The sequence below is a fragment of the Vollenhovia emeryi genome, unplaced genomic scaffold (assembly GCF_000949405.1).
Source record: "Vollenhovia emeryi isolate VEMERY1.0 unplaced genomic scaffold, V.emery_V1.0 DF939129.1, whole genome shotgun sequence".
In the NCBI taxonomy this organism is placed as follows: Eukaryota; Metazoa; Arthropoda; class Insecta; order Hymenoptera; family Formicidae; genus Vollenhovia; species Vollenhovia emeryi.
In genome coordinates, this window is record NW_011967237.1 from 1,566,242 (window position 1) to 1,590,353 (window position 24,112).

At 40.9% G+C, this 24,112-nt stretch overlaps 1 protein-coding gene across 1 annotated transcript; it reads right to left on the bottom strand.

Annotated features, from left to right (window-relative positions):
* Positions 1–94: 94 nt before the first annotated feature.
* Positions 95–23,991, bottom strand: LOC105568497. The gene is made up of 18 exons (XM_012024208.1): positions 23,295–23,991; positions 17,737–18,011; positions 17,123–17,502; positions 16,716–16,793; positions 13,258–13,341; positions 11,680–12,564; positions 11,154–11,355; positions 8,891–8,998; positions 8,249–8,558; positions 7,896–8,182; positions 6,881–7,019; positions 6,624–6,792; positions 5,935–6,130; positions 4,292–4,489; positions 3,359–3,553; positions 1,747–1,890; positions 1,455–1,565; positions 95–803 (listed from the first exon to the last, which is right to left on the bottom strand). The coding sequence occupies exons 1-18, from the start codon at positions 23,440–23,442 to the stop codon at positions 717–719; spliced, it is 3,996 nt and encodes a 1,331-aa protein (XP_011879598.1). The 5' UTR covers positions 23,443–23,991; the 3' UTR covers positions 95–716.
* Between the last annotated feature and the right edge of the window lie 121 nt (positions 23,992–24,112).

Here is a 24,112-nt window from a genome sequence, read left to right on the forward strand (position 1 = left end):
TCAGTAGGTGTATAATATTCTTTGGATTTGCAGGCATACATTAATACGTGCATATTTAACGGAATACGTAAAGCGATTAGCAAGAATTTATGTCTTCCGTGAAAAAAGTTTATTCAACGTTTATCAGCGCGATGTCGTAATGCTATCACCGAAGGTATAATTAACGATTTATCTCTTACGAAACTAAGTAGCGGATACAGTGACATTGGTGAAAACACGCTGAACCGTAATCGATGTCTCTTTCATATAAAAACAAAAGAAAAATTGATTACGACGCTTCATCGATATTCTTGCATAACGTAATTCGCTATCGCAGCCTCCGGTGGAAGGAACGTTCGAAGGAACGTTTTGCTAATTGCTTCAAGAAACTTTCGATTCACTTTTCTCATTACGAATTAAATTGACCGAGGCATTAATTATTTCTGCCAGTAAACCGCAATTGACGCCTTTTGCGCGCGGGGCAATTTATGCGAGATATTCGAAAGGAAATAATATGTAAAAGTAATATTCAAAGAATAAATATGTTTTTCGACGATTTTCTCTCGCAGTTTCTCCGATTTCTGATGGTGTCTAGTTTTCGGATTTCACGCGCCTAACTTCTAATGTGGGATTAGCGATAACGCGATGACCGACTTATTATTAGATAGATAGATTTATAATCGCATCGTTCCCATTGCGTTTCAAATATCCGACTGCCGACGATTATATTTCTTGGGTCAATATACACGAACTGCCGGGGGCACGTGCTGGGCTTCGGTTTCGTCTAGAGTCGTATCGATAACGGGCCGATAAGAGATGTAAATCTGTAACAGAGTGCGTCGTTAAGAATCGCAATCTGTCTGAATAATCAGTGATAAGTTATTCAGTTAGAAATGTGCTATATAGTTCCAATAAAATGTGTTGAAGCAAAATGTATATTTGACAGAAATTAAAGGACTTAGCCAATTGTTTTATAAGTAAATATTGTTCATATAATTCGTAGCATCCGTCATAGATTGTGCGAAAGTTCAGGTTTGAACCTTGACTGATTTTTCTCGCAATAAATTCTTTGCGGTGATTTTAATGTCGATTTACTGCTCCAACAAAAAGCTGTGTGAGATAAATAATCGGCGCGCACTTTATTGTCTTATATAAGTTGGAAAAGGTGCTACAGAAAAAGGTGTGTGACAAACAATCGGCGCGCAGTTTATTGTCTTGTATCGTGCAAGTTGGAAAAGGTCTAGAAAATTTACTCGGAAATATTATTTCGGAAATATTATCCGATAAATGCCGTCTCTCCAATTAACTGTAATATTTATTAGTAATTGTATTTCAATAATTTCTAATGGGGCGTAGAAACTCTTTTAATTTGTAATCTTCGAGTGGTTCGATCTTATTTTATCAATGACACTCCTTCAACCCGCGGGAAAAGAAATTTGATGTCATAAATTTTTTTTTTTAGCGCGTAAACTAACCGTTCCATCCTCCTGAGCCCACGTAAGCGTATGTTTGCGCCAGTGTTCCGTGTAAGGTCGTTTCTTTTGTCCGACTAGCGGTTTGGAATAGTCATACTCATCAACTCTATCCTGGAAATGATATAACCATTCATTCATGAGAGTCTCTCGATTTCAGTCGGCTCGTGTACGCAATTTCGAAAATCTCAGCCTTGCTTATTGCATTCGTCATTAATCATTCGCAATTGCACCAATCATTTGTAATTTCGGATAGGCTAATTTTCTTCCATTAACATATTTTCTCTATTTGAACCTTGTAGTCTTCCCTGGAGTGCGAGCCTCTCGATTCCTTTCGATTTTCGGCCGCGTATACGATGTGCATGCAGATGAGCATCATGTTTTGCAGCTCCAGGGCCTCGACGAGTTCGGTGTTCCAAATGAGGGACTGATCCTGCACCTAAAAAAACCATTAGATAGCGATCCACATGTGCGTCTGGATCTACAATAGATAAAACATGATGCGTATCATCGTCTTATGCAACGTTGTTGGCTTATGCAACGCCACCGGTCGCAATGTAGCGGTGCAATTATTCGTGTAATCATATTAGACTCTGGTCATTTCCGTACCACAAATCGTTTTCGATTTCACACATGAACTGAAAGAACTTTTAAACAAATACCTAATGTTCCCATAACTTTGCGAATCTGAGTCTAAATTTTTTAATTTAATTGCGAGAGAAACGTATGCGCAAATTCTGCTTTTACAGAAAAGTTGCAAACTGACTGGTTATCGCCTGGTTCTTAGCCAATCGACTTGCAACTTTTCTCTTGCGAATGAATTCAAGAACCTAGCCCCTGGGATTTACATTGAGTTTAGAAAAGTTAGATAAAAAAGCAGCGTGTACTCCCGTACTAATTGTAATTAGTCGAAGTCGATATTACTATGTAAAATAAAAGTGTTAATTTTACAAAGGACACAACTATTGTACGCGTTTCGACACTACGGTGTCTTCGTCAGCATGTTAAAAATTTAGTAAGAAAAGATAGAATTTAGGTCGCGTGATAAAATGTCGTGTTGAGAATATCAAATGTACAATCTCTTAAGAGCCGTTAATGCTGTGATTATAATTAAAAAGGTCAAATTGACTATGTCGTGCTCAGTGTTCACCGCGTGACTAATTGTAAGATGTCAAATAATTCCCTTCTAGTTCATTCCGGACAATATGAAGGTCTAAATAAAACATAATGTACAGCGATATGTAAAACTAAGTCAGTAGTTAAAAATTCGATACTGATTATTTCACGAACCGCCGTAGACTCGCGACAAATTGAATTTTTAACTGCTGACTTAGTTTTACATATCGCTGTAAATCATGTTTTATTTAAACCTTCGTCCGGGATGAACTAGAAAGGACTTATTTGATGTCTCAGCCACGCGGAAAACCTTGAGCTAACTTGGCCTTCCCAGTGAGAAATGATTGGTCGAAACGACGTCGAATCGACATCGACATTGTCAAATTCGACACCAATTTGACGGTGTAGATGCGACATCGCGTTGACGTCGATCGACGAGTCATTTCTCGCTGGGTTTGTAATTACAATCACAGCATTAACGGTTCTTAAGAAGTTGTACATTCTATATTTTCAATGCGACATTTTATCACGCGACCTAAATTCTATCTTTTCTCACGAAATTTTTAACATGCTGAAGAAGACACCGTAGTGTCGAAACGCATGCGATCGTCGTATTTTTTTGTAATTAGTCGAAATCGATATTACTATGTATGTAAAATAAAATCGTAAATTTTATAATAATCTGTACATTCTTTCTGCTCGTTTAATACCATTGGCCGTGATATTGAATATTTCTAAATTGACTCCTAAACAACTTTACAATTAATAATAAAGTGCGGTGATCGGTTTACGCATAAATCTGGCAGATCGCAGGTGTAGAGGCGGGACATCTCCCTGCATGCGCGCTGCAAAATGTCGCAGGTCCGGAATACCCCGCAGTACCTCTGCATCGTACGCTGCATCTCGTCGCGCAGCTCGACAACGGGGACGCAGCCTTTCGCATAACGGGTCGCGTCGAAGCGACAAATGGACTGCTCGCCGATGTCCTGCATCCAAATCGCTATTTGACCACATGCGTTTGCATGCTAATTCGTAGCTCGTAAAACGCGGATCTTCCGCGACCTGGACGCGCGAGTTCTAGGTCCACGCTTTTAATATACAGCTCTAAGAAGAAACTTTATATTCGTAAAAAAAAGAAAAAGTAAAGAATAAATTTATAAATGTATATTGAAACCGTATAGATAAAGTAGTCGCCGAAATATAATTGTTTAACTGTAGCAAACAGATTCTTTGCTGATTAATCTTAAAACATATTAACCGAAAAATTATTTGGCGACCTTAAACTGGCCAAGTGGTTATGATTGGATGAGCAGATATTCGCTTTTGTATTTCTCCACGATTTCATTAATGTGGTGCAATCTTCTCCAAATTGTTCCGAGACGTAATTATAAAAGCTGATCTCCGTATGAAACGGTGTATAAACGACGAGAAAGAATATTGTTGTCGCCAGTAGTTGATTAACAGTAGAAAAATATTTAAAGTGATTTTTTTTAGAAAAAATTATTTGATGACTTTAAATATTTTTTTCTATTGTTAATCAACTACTGGCGACAATAATATTCTTTCTTGTTAAAACATATCGTCACGCAGTAATCTGAAATGTAATGTCGTAACGACGTGGATTCTGCTGACGATGTTGCGTCTCGATAAATTTGCGACAAAAAGTTCCAGTCGGAACAGAAAGAGAGGCGTCCCCGAGGCAACCCGCATAATTTTTTCCTTACTGGCGACAATTCCTGATGACGTTCGCCAGGCCTGGCGATACAGTCGATCTGGTCGGCGATGGCTTTGCCGAAGACCACGATTTCCAGAAGGCTGTTAGCACCCAGCCGATTAGCACCGTGAACAGACGCACACGCGGTCTCGCCGGCTGCCCAGAGGCCTTCGATCGGCCTGTCCTCCTCGTTTTCTCGCGTTAATACCTGACAAGGTGTTATTTATGTCGAAAATATAATTACGGCGTCAAGTAACCGCGCCGCGAACACCGATAATCACATGTTATCTCTCATTGTTATCTCTGTACAAACGTTCTTTACTTGGCCCGTGACAAATAATCGAATATGCACGTTTACTTTTATCATAACAAAACGATTTAGGGTATTAGCAATGGTAATACGATTATGTGACGTAAATACACTTCCCAAAATAGCACGGGTAATCGTTACGAATTAGCGTAATTTATTTTAAATGAATTCCAAAAGAATTCTTTTTCGATATCTTACAGAGTATACCAAGAATTCCTTTTGTATCCGAAAAAGAGATTAGAATTGATATAAGAGCGAATTTATATTCGGAAAGTAAACTTCCCTAAAAACTTTTTCTCAAGAATATTTTTAGAGCAGAAATGGAACGAAACAAGAATTTATTTCATCAAGAATGTAAAAAGAATCCTCTCTGGATTCGCTGTACTATCTGGATTGTCTGATTACTAATCTATATAGGTATTACTCTGAATATTCCTAATGCTAATTGATCTAAGTTTCAAGTTTTTATATTTTTTTATATTTGTTAATTTTATGCAACACCTTTTGCAACTCTTTGTTCTTAGTCTCACTGAGGCTGGCCCGAAAATGGGTCGAAACGTTTGATGATTAATTTATAAATTCAATAAAAATATATTTTATTAAAATATATATATTCCAATAAATATATTTTATTAAAATATATATATTCCAATAAAATATATTCCATATATTGGATATTATCGCACGAACACCTGCGTTTGGCTCGCATTGGCCCTCTTCCCCCCCTCCAAACTGATTAATAATGTAACGGTATCTAAAATAATATCTAAAATACAACGATTGAAAACAAATATAAAATACTGAAACGGTCGACTAGGCCGGCAGTTTGTACGCCGGTTAGTGAAAAATAATCAAGGTTGGGAAAGTTACTTTATAAAAGTATCTAGTTACAGTTTTTTCGCTAAAAATGTAACTAGTTACAGTTACAAGTTACCAATTCTGAAAAGTAACGCGTTACAGTTACTAAAAAAAATAACGAATCGTTACTTTGCAGTTACTCCCTCGCAATGAAAATAAAAGTATCAAATCTGCATTTGAATTGTAAAGCGTCGATAAAGGGGTTTATGCGCAAATGCAAGACCTAATGCGATCTGTGAAGGTTTAAAAAATATATATCGTAACTGTTAATGTAACTATTAAATTAGTTACCAGTTATCGAAAAGATGTGACTGAGTTAAGTTACAGTTGCAGATGTAGAGAAAGTAACGAAGTTAAGTTAGAGCAACCGAAAAAAAAGTAACTGTAACTGTAACACTGTCGTTACAAATAACGAGTTACTTCCCAACTCTGAAAATAATTATAACAGTTGTTCTAAAGTAAGCTATAATTATACTGTTTCTCACTTGCGCACGCCAGTTTGTAGGTACGCCGCCCATGTTGTAGTGCACCGTGGGAATCACGGGGATCGGTTCCTTCGTCACGTCCACTCCAGCGAATACCCAAGCGAGGTGCGAGATTCCGGGCAGCCTCTCGCGTAACAGCTCGGCCGGCAGATGGTTCAGTTGCAAATAAATGTGATCCTTCTTCTCCCCGACGCCCCTGCGAGAAATAGCGCGGGGCAATGTATTTTTCTACAGAAAAAAAACGCGGCCACATGGACCGCATGCTCTTACGCAGCGACGCGTAACTAATTCAGCGTAACTAACGGTGTACTCCAACTTCCAGGAAGTCGGGATAATGAATGGCGTAGTCTATTACCTATTTCTTACTCGAGTTTAGATAAAGAGATTTATTCGCATAGAATTTGTTTAGTTGCCTCCAAATAAAAGGTTCGCGTGTACGCGACAGTAAATTTGCCCACCAAAACTACCGAAAAAGTCGAAGTAGATGTCCTTTCCTTTATAAATATATTGCTGTAGGAAGTTCTAAAAATTTCTACGCGTCCTCCATTCTTCCTTCCACATTTATTAACCCAGTGCGAAATGATTCGTCGACCGATGTCGTTTCTCGTTGGAAAATTAAATATGTTAAGTCTTGGTCTTTTTGTGGAGACGGAAAAGAACGAGAATTAGAATACGAGGGATCGTCCAACCTTCCGTCCAGTATTTCGGCAGTCATAGCTCTCGACACAACGTCGCGGGAGGCTAGATCCTTGGCCACGGGTGCGTACTTCTCCATGAAGAACTCTCCCGCGGAGTTGACGAGTTTGCCACCTTCTCCCCGGCTACCCTCGGTTATGAGTATGCCGCTGTTGTAGATGCCTGCAACGTGACATCAGTCGATCAGTTAAGGGAGGAGAACAAGGGAGAACGAAGTCGTCGACGGGGTGTGTAGCCGATCTGAAAATACCGGTCGGGTGAAACTGAACGAACTCCAAGTCCTGTAACGGCAATCCCGCTCGACACGCAATCGCCATGCCGTCGCCCGTGCAGGCGTGCGCCGCGGTACAGGAGAAGTAACATCTTCCGGCGCCACCCGTTGCGATCACCTGCAAGGTGATATTTATACAGAGTTGGGAAAGTTACCTTATAAAAGTATCTAATTACTGTTACAGTTTTTTGCCGCTAAAAATGCAACTAGTTACAGTGTGCAAGTTACCAATTCTGAAAAGTAACGCGTTGCAGTTACAGTTACTAAAAGAAATAACGAATCGTTACTTTGCAGTTACTTTCTTGCAATAAAAATAAAAATGTCAAATCTGCATTTGAATTGTAAAGCGTCGATAAAGGCGTTTATGCGCAGATGTAAGGTCTAATGCGATCTGTGAAGTGTAACTATTAAATTAGTTACTAATTATTGAAAAAATATAATTGAGTTAAGTTACAGTTACAGATGTAGAGAAAGTAACGAAGTTAAGTTAGAGTTGCCAGAAAAGTAACTGTAACTTCGTTACAAGTAACGAGTTACTTCCCAACCCTGTATTTATATTGCTACGCGGGGGGAGAATTTTCTCTTAAAGTTTACCCTGAAAATCACGCAGTCGTGGTACAACGTGACATTTTGAAGAACTGAAAGTACACGGAAAGAATTTTCTTTTAAAATTTATCCTGAAAATCATGTAACGTCGTGGGACAACCCGGCATTTCGAAGAATTTTATGAGTTCTTGTTTTACTAGTAAAATATTTGGTAAAATTTCAAAAAACTCATAAAAAATTCTTCGAAATACCGGGTTGTCCCACGACATGATTTTCAGGATAAATTTTAGAAGAAAATTCCGTGTACCGACATTAATATGTTTGGATAACACATGTGTAAAAGATGAATAGCAATTGCTGCGTCGGCGATAAATAATGTATTATTACTTTTGTGCAAATCAAATAAATAACAACGTAACGCAGATCTCGCGTAAGCCTTCTCCCTTACTGTATGATGAGCCCTAAATCGGTGCAGAAGTCCGGTCTCCAATTCCCAGGCCAGAATCCCTTTACAGCATCGGCCGTGCATGAGCAGGTCGAGGGCGAAGTACTCGATGAAGTAGTGCACGTCGTAGCGAAGACTCTGGCCATAGAGGGTGTGAAGTAGTGCGTGGCCGGTTCGGTCTGCGACGGCGCAGGTTCGCTTAGCCTGTCCGCCTTTGCCAAATTGCAACGACTGGCCACCAAAAGCCCGCTGATAGATCTTACCGTCTTCCGTACGACTGAATGGGCAGCCTATGATTTTTTAAGCGGAGGGTTTTTTTTAGTACTTTAATATATTCGTAATTTATTCTGGTTTACCGTAATTTTCGAGTTCGTAGACCGCTCGAGGCGCTTCCCTCGCGAGCAGATGTATAGCGTCCTGATCGCCCAGCCAGTCGGACCCCTTCACTGTATCGTACATGTGGTACAGCCAGTTGTCTTTCTTGTCGTCGGCGATAGCAGCGTTTATGCCACCTTGGGCAGCCACGGTATGTGACCTAGTTGGAAAGAGTTTTGATACTACTGCCACGCGGTATCCTTTTTTACCAAGACCGAAGGCCGCTCTTAATCCCGCGCCTCCTGCTCCTACTATTACCACGTCATAGCAGTGGTCTATCATAGGATAGTTCTGCAAATCAGTAGCGCGAATAGTTTAACAATTGAGACAATGCTAACTGAAGAATTCAGAATAATTGGTTATAGAAATGCGCTAAAAGATTGAATATGTTGTTTCATTACAAATAAAAAAAGAGATATAAGATTGATACATTCGCATTTTTTAAGACAAATTTGTGTACTTTGGGAAGATACAAGAATAGATTAAGTTATTTATATGAAAATAATTTACATAATCTTGTTAGGCGATGACATAAAGAAGGGAGTGAGAGTTTAGCTCTTCTTTTAGACAGAGTATTTAAAATTATGTGAGAGATTTTAATTAAATAATAAAAATCTATTTACACTTCTACCATCGTCCACGTGGCCGCACTTTGCCTTTTCCGCTGGGCTAACATTTACATGAAAGCTTCGTGCATTTCTGATTGTTGCACGAGATTGTCTCACGAATTTCTAGGGAAAAGAAATTACCGTTCGCTTCAAATTAATAATAGGATGCTTTAGTATTAAGCATAAAGTCTTACAAGTATTCCACGCGTTTGTGTTAATCGACCGACCGATCGCTGCAACATCTTGGCAAATATTTGCTAGGTTCGAATGCTCTTCGACAACTGTCATGACTGGTGAAGCTCTTTCAGCTTCTGCGCAACTCATTTGTCAGCTAGTAAAACAAATGAGAAAAATTTAAATATCACTTACAAACTCGTTATATATATCGTGTGCGATTATTTTCGTGAACAGTTTTCTGATGCAGCAATTTAGAGGATTAAGATAAAAAGAGGGTCCAAGTTAAAGATCCGAGTTTCCTGTTAGAAAACTCGTGAAGTTATTACATCCGTTATAAGCATCGCAGTTTATTGCACTTGCAAAAATACAGTTTGGGACGTACGTATGATTTATGTCTATTGCGTACAATTAGTTCAAGATGCATTCTTCCAAGTTAGACATCGAGACAGTTTCGTCAAACGCTTATCGCAATGTTACTCTTTGGTATACGTTACGAACACCAGAGAGCCAACGTATTTGACGAATCACTCTTGTTAGAATTATTACGAGTAATCTGCGATTAGTACGGCTTGTAAAATGTTATCTAATCCATTTTCTCACATCTCGTTCACAACTTTGAAAAAATAGTTTCCCTCTTTCTCTCTCTCTCTCGAGAATTAAAAAAAATAGAATATCTGACGAAATGTATTAAAAATAGTGAATCGATAACTTCCTTGAATTTGAAACCCATGTCTTCTGCGCCAGTGGAAATTTGTAGCTTCTACTTTCCTTTTATTTATCTCAAAACGTAGGCTCGGCACACCGAATCCTATATATTTTCCAAAGCGTTTTGTACAATGTATTAATTTGTACTTTTAGTACATATAAAATAAATAACCTTTTCTTACCGCGATGAAGAATAAATATGAGGGGCTTTTGTAAGGTTTAATTGTGCGTTACTATATACATATAGTTAAGCACATATTTAATTTACTTATAATACATATAATACTTATAATTAATCTCCTTTCTTCGCATTGCTGGCATTTTGCATTCCATTTCTCATTAATGACACATTAATTGAGCGACACGTGATGCTTCGAGAGCTATCAGCACGACTCACATAATCACTAGCAGTTTTCTAATCTTATTTTACGAACTTTTTTACACAAGAATCCTGTGAGGATTAGGCAATTATATATAATAAAAATCCATGTTCGTAGAATTAAACCTAAAATTCGAAATCAGGAGATATTATCTTAATATTTAGATCACCTAGCAAACTATGTAATTAAATTTTAATATAAAAAACACAAAGCAATTCACTTCAATATATTTTAATTCTGAATAATAACCCATGTTTTTTAATTGACGATTCGCTACTCACTGGAATTAAAATGGATTAAACTTAATGTACATATGCAATTTTTAAGACCGTTACCATTCACACTTTTACATTAACACACGCTGATTCTTCTTATTCTTCAATTTTCAACAGGAAATATACTCGCATGACTCTCTGTTCACTTGTATAAAAAGCTTTATCAAAAAGTCGCACTTGTGAATTTATAGAAAAGACAGCTGCTCTGCAATCGTTCGGCGACTCTCGGTGTACGCGTACATACATCATGTTTGTGACGAAAAAACGCTTATCAAATATATCACTAGACTATTCAAGTATAGCGAGCAAATCGACGCACTGTCTACAAAGCGAACTAAAGTAAATTAAAAAAAAAAATTCTCCTCCGGCAATATAAAAATGCCACCTCGTAAAAGTTACTCTCAAAACTCTGAGATTTATAAAAACTGCCTGAATTATATACCGATATGTATATATTGTCGTGATAAGGCAGTTGATCCATCGCCTAACAATCGGAGAATAGTTTCAAAATAAATTCTCGATCTCGCAAAATACTTTCGAAATGACAAATTACAGTATACCTTTCCCTTCGGGAAACATTGGTATTCCTGATCCCGAGAAGACCGTTCTCGAAATAAAAAATTAGAGCGTGTATTCTTTTGTTCGGAGAATATCTTTGCGGTGATATTTTCTTCTTCGTTTTGTTTCTTCAAATATCAAAGTACAGTATGATTAGCGGCAGTGTTCGATGAACGATGTTCACAACGCGAGTCTTCTGACGCCGCACTCGCAGCAGAACTTGGCGGTTTCCGGAAATCGCCGACCGCACTCGTGACAGAACTTGGACATCTTGTACTTGATCGCCGCTTGTGTCGGTGACGTTCCGTTCCTGGGCGCGTCCTCGTCGAGACGGTCGATCGTGTCGTTGGCGCTGCGTCCATGATGCGAATATTTGCGATTTAAACTGGGGGAGGGCACAAATCGAACTGAGCTTGAAGTACGCGAGAACACGGAGAATGCAGATGTGAATGAGCAATGATTAAAAACTGCAATTGATAGTCGTCGAAAGGCGAGCGATGGAATTTCTAGATTTAGAAAAAAATCTTCGTATTTCTTCCTATGACTAATTTCAGATAAAGATTAATAAAGATATGAATTAGTAGTCTTGAATTCTCTCGGCACGGTTGTATTGCTGTCACTCTAAGATTGATTTCTTATTTAATCGTTAACCGATTGATTGATCGATGAAGGCGAAGGATGTACATGAACAGCAATTTTAAGGACCAACCTGCTGTAAGCGGAGTCGTTGCTGAGCTTGCTGTGATCCTGCGGCTTGTAGCTGTCGGGCGAGGACAGTTCCTCGTCGCTGATCAGACTGCCGTTTCGCTGTCTGTCGCCGCCGGGACTGGACAGGTCAAAGGATTCGTTATTAAGGAAGGATCTCAGTCCGGGAAACGTGTCCTCCTCGAAGGACGTCATCAATTCATCGAACATCGAGTTCGATCGCTTGACGTCCAACTCCGAGGAGGAGACAATCGAGCTGAGACTAAGGCTACTGCCGGACAGGGATGAGTAGTTATTATTTTTCTGATTGAGATTCTGGTCCGACGATTTCTGACCTTCGGCGAACCTGGAACCTTGAACCCTTCTCACGTCGCCCAAGGTCTTCCTGTCGGCACCCGCGTTGATTCTGGGCGCGGAGGAGACCCGGATCGAGCCGGATCGATTGATTAACGGTCTCGTATGTTTGAGCGTTTCTTTGTCGAAGATTTTGCGGGGTACATCGGCGCTGGCGACGACGCCCAGCGCCTTCGATTTATCAATAATGACTCGTCTGCCTAATTCCCTGACGGGTTTCGGGCTATCTACCGTATCTTTGCCCGCGAGTTCGGGCTTCAGGAAGACCTCGCGCGAGATCGAGTTGGTCTCGGTGGAGTCGCTCGAAAAGTTTGACATGAGATCGTCGAATTCAGTGGGTGGCGCTATGAGGGACGACCTCCTGTCGGAGGGAGGATATTTTACAAAGGCAGAGGAGTGCGAGAGGGGATACAGAGTATCGCGAGTCTGTTGGAGTTTGGGACTCCTCGTCATAGACTGATCGCTTGTATCCGACAGCAGGTCGTTCATCTGTTGCTCGGCCAGCAAAAAGGGATCGTAATCCTTGCATGTGCCACTGAAATTAGAATTTGATTAGTATAGCCCTTAAGTCTAACTGTTCACCTGGAACTTTCTTGCACGAACTAACAATGCGAGTATAGCGAACGAACATGGTGCAATATGTAGGATAACAGTATGTTTAATTTGTTTTAAATGTTTTACTGTTTCAGAAGCTGTAGACGTGTAGACATGTAGACGCCAATCAATTTTCTGGACAAACATTTACAAACGCGCATGCAAGCTCGAACATGCGTGGTGCAATGTTATCCAATCTACTTGACTTGCTAGACATACATTATGTTTTTAGAAATTCAGAACCAATCTCTTTTGAGTTAGTTTGACAGGCAGTGAGTCACGGGAAGTAAAAACAATCTCGTAAAAATGAATGGAACATTTTTGTTCTAATTTAAAACGGATTTTATTATATAACACAATCTAAAATCAAGGGTTAATTATTAAGATGTCAAATGTTGGAATTTGAAAAGATATAAAAAAAAGTATAAATTCAGAATATACCTATGTCTTTTTTAATAAAGAAAGATTGATTCTAAATCCCAAAAGACTATTCTCTGTCAATTCTAATAACTTCTTATAGTATCCTGAACTAAACTAAAATATGGATAATTAACAATTAACACCAACAAATAAAATATAAAGTAAAATATCTATTATCCCTCTTCCCACACTGGTTCCACGTCCTGGAACTTACGTTCTAGCCTTAAGTACGAGATTAAAATCTGGCCTTCTGCGTACATAATTGCACCAGGTGGGACGTGTCGCCAGTTCAATTTTCCTACAATATTATTGACACATTAACTACATAAACTATCGTACCGAATATATAAAAGTATAACAATAAGGGAAATAGAAATGAAAAGAAACTACCATTTACAGTGAAATCAATGCGTACGGATTCTCTTGGCAATTGCGATTTGCACAAACTTATTGCATATTACTTATCTATAAAATAACTCATAACCGATTGTGCGAAATCAGCACTTTATACTAATCAAATGTAACATTTTATACTAATTAATTATATCAAAGTTATATGCTCGACTAAATATAAATCTATATAACTTAAGTATTCTAAAGAATAATATTAGAACGTTTCTGAATGGCAATTTCTACTTGTAATACTAATTTCTTCTGTTATCTCTACCTTCGATTGATCGAGAACGGATTCAGGACAGGAGGGAAGATACGAACTCTAGGACTTCTCTTAACAAACTTGTATTCAGCGTGACACGCGGGATAGAGACTAGTTAGTCTGCTCCGCGAGATCTTGGAGGTCCTCTTCCAGTATGATCTCTCAGAATCTTCCCTCGTCTCCGCCGCGTCACCCCTTATATCAGGCAGATCCTTGGACACCTTGCTCCGCCTGCTCGGTCTGATTAACTCAATAGTCTCTCGTTCGTACGCGCAATTCGCTTCAGGTCGTCTGATGTCCGCGAGCTCCACGAATTCGACCGAAGATATCAGAGAATCGGTGCTGCCACGAAGAAGATTCATGTTTTCCCGAATTCTGTGCTTCATTTCGACGGAATTGACCGCTCGCTCTCGCGCAGCCTTTTCAGTCGCGCCGGAAGCGTGTCTTGTAAACTTCATGCTCGCGTTCAGGAAAATTTCGTTACGCCGCGACGCCTCGTCTGCATAATCCGACAATGTGACTGATGACCCTAAATCATAAGCGTCCTGCGCGTTACATTCCTCGCCACGCGCAGTATTATCGCCACCATAATCGAATTCGCCATTGTTCTTCTTGCGCAAACTCTCACCTGGCGTGACTCCCATTTTAATAATTGAACGATCGAGCAGCCTCGACTTATTTTTCGAACAACTGTTTTCTGAATCCGTGTTGAAATCTGCCTCTTCCTCTTTCGTGTTATTCTTGATACTTGGAAAATTATCGGAGCTAAAGCCTTTTTGATATCGTCGGTTACTTTTAATATACTCAGATATGTTATTCATAGGTGCATTTAAATTTTTACTAACGGTACTTTCCAAATTTTGTGGAAGCGAGTATATTTCAGAGTTTAATCTCTTCGCATTTCTCTTAGGCTTTTTATTACAGATATTGGTTAAACCTTTGCAACTTTCTTCACCTATTTCACTTTCTTTAAGATTTCTTCCACAATTTTTTTCCGGGCTAATACTTCGACAGGATGCAGGAGATGATATTTCTTTGGTATTTTCTGTTAAGTTTAATGAATTGCGACAGCTATTGCTTTGGCATGCTAGCATTTCATTTTCAAGACTCGAATTAGCTTCTTTATTGTTATTGTTTAAGGATATTACTTCATTTATGTTAGGTTGATCGCACATAAAAGTTATACTTTCTTTCAATTCAAGTGAACTGTCGCATATATTATTTTGGCACTGTGATTTTTCGTTCTTAAGGTTTTGATAATCTTGACTTTCATTAACACAATTATTTTTCTTCGATTCATTCCACGCAACTGAGTGCATTGCATGAAACGTGGAAGATTTATTCATTCGATCAGATTTGGATAAATTACGCTCAGTTTCTTCGGTATATTTCGTACTTTCATTAATGTTCATATCCATCGCTGCTTCATCTTTCTTGTCTTCATTTTCTTTGTAAACGCTCAGTTCACTGTTTAATTCTACAACATCTACGTCATCCACTTTTTCGGTTTCTTTCGTATCTTCAGCATTTGTTTCTATTTTCTCAGTGTTACATTCTGTAGCTTTAATCTCTCCATAACTCACTCTTTGCTTATTTTCCTCTTCTTTACTATCCGCATCAAGTTCCTCTGTTTTGCATGCTGTCTCTGCGCTACTCATTGTCTGATTATTTTCCACATTTTCATCATTTATTTTCAATTCCTCTACTTTACAGCCCACCACAGTTTCATCATCTTCTTCTTCTTCATCTTTAATAGACACTTTTAACTCTCTTACTTGTTCGATTTGAGTCTCTTCGTCGTCCGTTACAGTTTCTCTTTTCAACTTTGTTTGTTTGAATTCACAGATTTCATCTTCTCTACCTTTGAAATAAAATTTTACACGAGGACTGTGCTTAATTGGCTTCCACTTGCTGTGAAAAATCTCCGGTAGCTCATTGTCCTCCGAGTCTCTTATCAAATATGTCTGATTCAGATTCTGGACATCCAACCATGTGGCGTCATCGTGCCTCGCTTCGTCAATCCCGGCGTTTGTGAATTTGTCGTCGATTCGATTATTTTTTGCACTTGGCGAATCTTCTTTCACTCTACTTTTATTTTCATTTTCTTCCTCTCGATCGCATAGTAGATCGAATAGCTGGAGCTCGCGCGAAAAGTTGCAATCAACAGGAATGGCAGCCTGAATATTATCGTTCTTACGACTGATCTGCTTCCACGTTACTAACTGATCGTCCTTCTGCATGTCCGTGTGCATCCTGCAAGGTTGCACAGTCATTCCTAGGGTCTTATCGTTCACGGCAATATCGTTAATTCTTGGGTGTCCCTGACTTCTGGCGGAAACGATGTTTTTTTGCGTCCTGGCGGAACAGGCTTCTCGAGTTCTCGTATCGTCGCTTTGAATGCGTTGGGTAATCGCTTTGTTCCTATCGAATTGTTTCATGGGCGAGGCAACTGGCGACGTGATCTCGTTAGAAGAGACCGGACTGTTGATTCTAGGCCTCGCAGGAGATACGGAAAAGTGGAGGGAACGACGGGAAGATATCGCAGGGTGGAAGGATCGGCAGGGCGTTGATGTCAGTAGGGAGTCGTGCTCTTCCTCTGGCCTGAGGAGACGGAAGCAGGATCAAGGACATGTGCCTGATCGTCATCAGGAGAAGGTTGTCGGTTAAGTTTTACAATTTTACAATAGAAACAATTCCGTTAGGAAGTATTTAAGAAATGTGTACTTATGCTTTTTATCAAATATTTCAAGTATTCTTGTTGTAAAATCGAATTGAATATTTTTGAGCATTGTAAAATCCATTTGTATATTTATATTTTTGTGCGTTTTAATTGTCTCGATTACTTTCAATGGCAATTCATCAATAGAATGCCTCTAAGCAGCCTCGTCCTCTTTCCTTCTCCTCATGGGCGGCACCAAATATAGGATCTATTCTATGTTCTACGCTTATTTATCTTATACAAGCCACAGAATTTCAGTTTGTTCAATACGTTTTAAAAAGGCTGATCAAAATCTCACCTGTTCATACGATCAGCAAGACGCGACTTCATAGGCCCGGATGAGGTAGGAGAGTCCTTGAGTTGTCCAGGACGTCTCCTGTAAAAGTATAAGTATGCCATAAAATAATCGGACGCCAAGTCTAATAAACCATCAGAAAATATTTGAGCAATCGTATACATAGCAATCGTAAGTTTCTGTCTTTCCTATAGGAAATACTTTTCCTAAGATAATAAATTGAGAATGAATTAAAAATATGCAATTTAACAATTCTCACGTCTCTTAAAATTTCTGAGCCACTGAAAAATTCCCGTAGTTTTTACTTTTATTATACTATATTTTTATCGAACAATCGTTATAAGTCTTCGCTCTTCTACGCGCAAGAAACTTCAATCTGTTAATGAGAGAAGCTTGAAAATCTGACTTACACGACGGTAAGTTTCTGCTTGGCAGGACTCTCTCGATTGGAACTAACGCTCGAGATACTCTCCTTCGGTTTCACGAGCGCCGGTGACGACGCTGACGTTTTGGCAGCTGCCGAACCCGGGCTGTACTTCTCACGATTGATGGCCCGCCGGTTCTTCAGGGTTGGTGCCCTGTACCTCATGCGGGCCTCCAATCGTTCCTTCGCGAGATTGGTCGCCGGACTCATCGGCAGCCGGGTGACTCTGTCTTTGCACCAAGCCACGTGGCGGTCGTAGGCTTTGATGCCGAACTGCCGATTGCACGTAGGGCACGTGCCCTTCTCGTTGGCGCGTGTCGGCGCGCCCGACGAGATCAGCGAGTTGCATTGTATGTGCGAGTCCATCTGCAGGAATACATTGCGGACACGTAGAAATTCACTTATGACTAAAAGATACAAAAGATATTTTATCGAAAATTAGAGACTAATATCTTATTTTGAATGTGTGAGAATTACTCTTTCTTTTCATGATCTTACGCAACCCATTCAAAATGATTTAATGCAAAATTCAATTTGAGAAAGAACGAATTCTCCCTGAAGCACAATGGACGCGCCAGGAGGAGACGTAAAGGGACTCACGACTTCGCCGCGTGCCTCACGGATCGTCCGCAGGAAGTCGTCGTGGGTTTTCTTCCAGGAAGACCTGACCCTCTCGTCCAGGTGATGTCGCCGGACCTCCTGCTTAGGCAGGAACTCGGCCAGCTCGGTGCCCTGGATCCTCTGCTTAGCCGAGTCGAAGGGCTTGCGTTTCTTGGTGGCGGCGCGCTCGCATATCCTCGTGTGCTTCTCCAGCGACTGCGGCATGAAGGTCCGCGCGCAAATCGCGCACGGCAGCAAGATCGGCGGCAGCGCATCTGCGTCCATTTACACGGTCCAACAATTAGTGGGCCCCCGCAATTTAAACGGCGTAATAATAGTAGATGTTCTATATACGTATAGATTTGCTTTTTCCCCCTCTCTTTCTCTAGGAGCAAGACCACCAGCTCTGATCTCCGGTCGCCGGCGTCTGCGTCTACGCGTCTGTCAGCCGAGATCGCTTGATCTCTCCGCGATTCAAACCCGTCGCGTTTCTGAGACACGAGAGCACGCAACGCTCTTTCTTCTCGTAGAATTAAATAAACACTACTCCCATTTTCTTTTCTCTGACGTTCCATATACGCGACACCGCGGCATCTAACACGGAGATCGCCGGCGCGCTAATACGGAGATCCGATCTGACTCATCCCGTGCTAATCGCTATTCGCTCTGACAAAGGCCACGAATCCGCGGATAATCGATATTTTCGCCGACAACACGTCGAGAGATCGCCAAATACGACGATACTACGTCACGTAACGAAACGTGCTCGTCATCGCAGCCCGTCTCTCTCCCCCAGGTCGATCAAAGTCGGTCTAATTTAAAATCCAACACATTCGATCGTTTTATTTTTCATTTTTTAAAGTAAATTAAACGTATTCTGCACCGATTTCCTTTTACTATACACTGTAAAAAAATTACATGTAAAATTACAATTATTATAGCGCACTGGGAAAAAAAATTGTTGATATGACTAAATATGTTTAGTTAACGGTATTTCTTTAATTCAAATAAACATACGTAATTTATTCAAATAGGTATATTTTTAATTAACAAACGTTTGCGTGAATTAACAAATGTTTGTTTGACAGCCCGTGACTGCAGCATATAGTTGAATCAGGAAATATTTTCTTGGCGCAACAGTTTCTTTTCCACAGTGTGGGCAATATTGGGACCATCTAGGCTGCGTTCGGAAACACCACCCGGGTACCTCAGTGGATCATTTTATCCTTGTTACTCGCCGAATATTAAATAAGGATAAAATGATACACGGGGACACCCGGGTGATGTTTCCGAACGCAGCTCTATTAAAGGTGTATATTTGCACACGTCAGTAAATTTACACCTTGCAGGTAAAATTATTACCTTATATAATAAGTAAACTGCTTGCTTTTAATTGTGTAAATTTTGTAATTTTTTGTAATTTTTCATCCTGTATAAACAAGTATTTACACAACAAAGAGTGAAAACATTTTTGTTGTAAAAGTACATGAATTTATATATTTCCGCTATTAATAGTGTAATCGCTACACTTGTTATGTATGTAATTTTACGTAACTTTTTTTACAGTGTACGTCTTCTATATAACGTACCCTTTTTATTATAGAGGTATGTTACGTATGTTTCCATCGAGTTTTAGGTTTTAAAACGAATATCTCCTTGAAATATGATATACTCTACAAAGATTCTCTTTCGCTACACGTTCTACACGTGGTGCGTATTTGTTATGCGCGTGATCTCCAGTCGATAATCTCGTTTCTTCCCGCGAGGAAAAAAAACCGCGCGATCTCGGAAACGCCGCGCGGCGACGCAACAACACGCCGCGATTGGAAGTGTCGGGAATCTAAATTGCAAATTGCACTTTCTTCGATCGCCGCGGCTATTGCGCAACGACTAGCTACAGTGTTCTCTTCTTGCGAGATCACTTCGAGAGTGCCCCAGTTATTACGAGCTGTGCGCTACGAGATAACGTCCGCCGTTCAACGAGCCATTCCTTTTTGAAGACGTCGCGAAAATCCTGCGTTTTCTATCCTACGGAAATGTCGACGACGCGAGCGAATCGATTCTTGCGGTATTTACGGTAATTGCGTCACCAAACGAAAGCGACGAATCCAGTTTTCTAACGCGTGTGCGTGTACGCGAAATTGCAGAAAATAAATAAATTTTAAAAATAAATAAATCCTCCACGCATGTATGTATACATATATGAAGCTTTATTTACTTTCATTGGGCTCCCATATCTCCATATCCGATAAAGAATCTATTTTATCATTGTTGTTTTTTTAACAAGAAGAAGAATATCCGGGAACTCTCTTCGCTCTTCCTGTTAACCCTTTGAAGCATGGCGGTGACCTGACGTTACCACCTCAACTTCTTTACTTTTTGGCCATTTAATTTCTAGTTAACACACGTAGGTCGGCTTTTTTGCATTTTTGGGGTATCTTAGCGATGAAAGAACATAAAAAAAGTTGAGTAGTCTTTAGTATTTATTGTAAAAGTTTTATAAATAAAAAAATATGAAAAAAACAGCAATTTTTTTCGGAAGAATTAATTATTGACCAAGTTTTTTTAAGACTATTTCTTGAAAACTGTGTACAAAGGGGTTTTCGCGGACGCTTATTACGAAGCTGATGTCAGATTTTCAAAATTCGAAATGGCCGACCCACAATGGCGGATGCTTTTCAGCATTTTCGTTTGGTTACGGTACTTAATTAGGGACTCATCACGTCCGCGTCGTTAGCTCTGGGTAGTGCCAAGAATGAGTAAATTCTAAGAAATTATCAAATTTCAAGTTTGCATCCATTTCGCGCGCGCCCTATTTTTTATATTCTATAAGAATTTTCAACCGGAATTTAGATTCCACGGGTCCTAATAATATCTAAATAATCTTTCTTAGCATAGTTGAATTACGGTTGAATGATGTTATTCTTTTAAGTTTTGCATTCCGCCATCTTGAATCCGCCATTTTTAATCAAAATCTGATAACGGATTCGTAATCAGCGACTCCAAAAACCCTGGCATACAAAGTTTCACCAAAAAAAAAGAACGGTTCAATAGAAAAATGTATGCTTTAAAGGGTTTAATTCACCAAGCAAGTTCGCACAAAACTCTCGCGCGTTCGAGGCGAGCGGTAAATTCGAAACGATCGAATCCGCCGACGCGGGACGGCGCGGGTACTTCTGCGATTCCACAGGTGATTTTAATCGCGCACTCGTTAAGTCTCGCGCGACTCCCATCCGATCGGATCTCGCGTCCAGGGAGACTCTCGCTTTCTCGGCTCCCGGGTAGCGTCAAGCGAGCGATTCTCAGGTGCGCGCGTGGCACCTGCGGCGCCGACTCGCGCGACGAGGACGCCGAGGACGACGAAGAGGCCGAGGGGATCGCCCCCGCGAGGCACGGCTCTCTCGCCTCTCTCGCGCGAGCAAGCTTCCTTTTTAAGGCGTCATCGCGAGCCGCCTCGCCGCGCGAGTCACGCGTGTCCCCTATCCGTCACAAACACACGCGAGAGCGTCCCGTTCCTTCCGTCCTCGGATCTTTTCTTCCCTTTGCCGCGCCCCTCCTCCTACCAGCGAGCGAGGAGACGGTTTCGTCACCGAGCTTTTCCCGTCTCGTTCACTTTTCTCGCGGGCTCGTACGCCGATCGTTTGATCGAGGACCCGAAATTCGTATCGCCGCGCCTCTCCGATGTTCGCTGCGAAACGGGACCGGCCGCGTCTTTTAGCTAAATGCGCCGCGAGAATGCGGTCGTCCGCCGTATCTGCCTCCGTCCGCGACGCAAGTTTCATGTTGTTATTTAACTGTGCGATCGCATTATTATTCGCGACGCGTGTACAATTTTTGTATCTCGCATGCCGTTACATCGGTCATTCCGTTCGTACCGATCTCTTCGCGGTTTTCTATTTTCTGTAAATCCTCCCAATCCGCTATCGATATTTTTGCCACATATTTTTCCACCTGGGTACCTATCATGGAAATGTTCGGGACGGAATTATTCCGTTTCCTCTAGAAAACACAATAGAAATTTAGGAAATAATTGAACAATTCCGATCGGAATCAATTCCGAACAGTTCCAAGACAGGTGTCCTGGGTGCCTATCATGGAAATGTTCGGAATGGAATTATTCCGTTTCCTCTAAAAAACACAATAGAAATGTAGGAAATAATTGAACAATTCCGAACAGTTCCAAGATAGGTATCCTGGGTGCCTATCATGGAAATGTTCGGAATGGAATTATTCCGTTTCCCCTAGAAAACACAATAGAAATCTAGGAAATAATTGAACAATTCCGAACAGTTCCAAGACAGGTATCCTGGGTGCCTATCATGGAAATGTACGGAATGGAATTATTCCGCTTCCCCTAGAAAATACGATAGAAATGTAGGAAATAATTGAACAATTTCGATTGGAATCAATTCCGATATTTCCTATATTTCTATTGTTTTCTAGGGAAAACGGAATAATTTCGATCGGAATCCATTCCGTTTTCCCTGGAAAACAATATAAATCTAGGAAATAATTGAACAATTTCTATCGGAATCAATTCCGAACATTTTCATGACAGGTACCCAGACCTCCGAGTGGAGACAGCAAGGTATCTTCGGCAATTCCTCAGGCAGCGCGACGCTATTAAATGATCTCATTAAGTCGCTTAGCGACGCCTACAAACGTTGCTCGCGCATGTTGAAAAGAAGCGGCGAAGGTTTTTTTTCTCTTCTACGTCAGAGCTATTGCCGTTCTTCTCTCGTCGCGTCTCGTCTAAGGTCAACGGGAGTCTTAATGCAACCGCTAAGTTGATGCAAATTGATCAATACGGCGGAGGCGCGTTATTGCGATTCTTATAGCCGCTTTTAGACGTGTGTGAGTGGCAGTAAAATAAATATTTTCACCGACACCGAACGCGAAATAACAAGGAGATCCTTCAGAGTTGAATAGCGAGGCGATAATGATTAATGATGATGAGTGCGCAGCTACTGAAGCTATTCTGTTAATTCTAAGCTTACAAATTGCAATTTATTCAAAGAGACAAGTAGACCAGCGACAAGAAAACGTTCGAAACTGTTACAGCAAATTTTTATATTAAAAAAAAATAAAATTTTTGAAAACGACTTCCAATCGTGTGGCGAAAGCAACGCTCTATAAGTGAAGCTACGTTAGCTTTATTTTGATTTGGAAAATGAGTTTGGATATCAGTTTCTATCTACTCGTTGTTAAATATAAATAAACATTTACAACGTTCTCCAAATAAGTAACGTCCGATATCAGCAGCGGTAGCTGTTAATTCTGAAAACTTGGAGCCACGTAATTTTTACAGAACATCTCGACGTTAAAACTTATAACAATTCGATATCTAACATTCTTTCAAATCACACGAATCGGACTTATCGCGAGACACACTTGGTGAGATTAAATAACGAAGCCGAAGCCATCTAAGCACACCGAGCACATTCTAATCCCCGACGGCCGGGCCGATTCGTTCGAAAGGCTCGAACACTCGCGCGAACAACATCCGATAGCCCGACAATTCGAGGAACGAGAGGATACGGTGGGGGTCGCGGGCTCACCTTCCTCGGGAAACTCGATCTGTATCTCGCGGATGGATGACAGACGATTGCTATCGCGCCCGTCGCGCAACGAGATCCCGCCGTAGAACGGGGCCTCGTCGTAGAACGGGCCCCCGCCCGCGAGTCTCTTCGGGACGCAGCACAGCATCTGATTGCGAGCGCATCAAGACACCGACTGCCGGGGACCGCGGAGACCGCGCGCGAGGCCCGGGGCCGGCTCTTGTAAGAGCGGCGCTCTTACAATCGTTGTAACCGCGGGTGTAGTTCGCGACGGAAGAGTTTATTTTCGGCCCCGACTCGCCGTCTCACAGAGCGAGACCCGCTCCTACTCTCGCCTCTTTCTTCGGCCCACCTTGGCCGCCCTGAGCGGCGCCAAGTGGGGACCGCGAGAAAAGTGAAATATTCGATGGTCCCCGTCTTCCCTCCGAAAGACGGAAAATCAAACGCTGCTAAAATTAGCCTCACGTGACTCCGATCTCCACTCACGCTATATAAAAGATATTGTCTCCCATCGAACGTTTTGTTATCGCCGCGGTCGCGTTAATAAGTTTAATTGCTATTAAACGCGATTGAAATTGAAAACAAGAATTATTTAGACGTTTAACATCCTGCCACGGCTCTTTTGGTCCCTACTCCTTCGAAGTTAGGTTCGTCATACGAGAGCCTTACCCAGTGAGAAATGATTCGTCGATCGACGTCGAAACGACGTCGAATCGACATCGACACCGTCGAATTGACATCATTTCGACGTCGATCGACGAATCATTTCTCACTGGGTATAAACTTAATTAATTTGCAACGTCGGTGTTCTCTCCTTG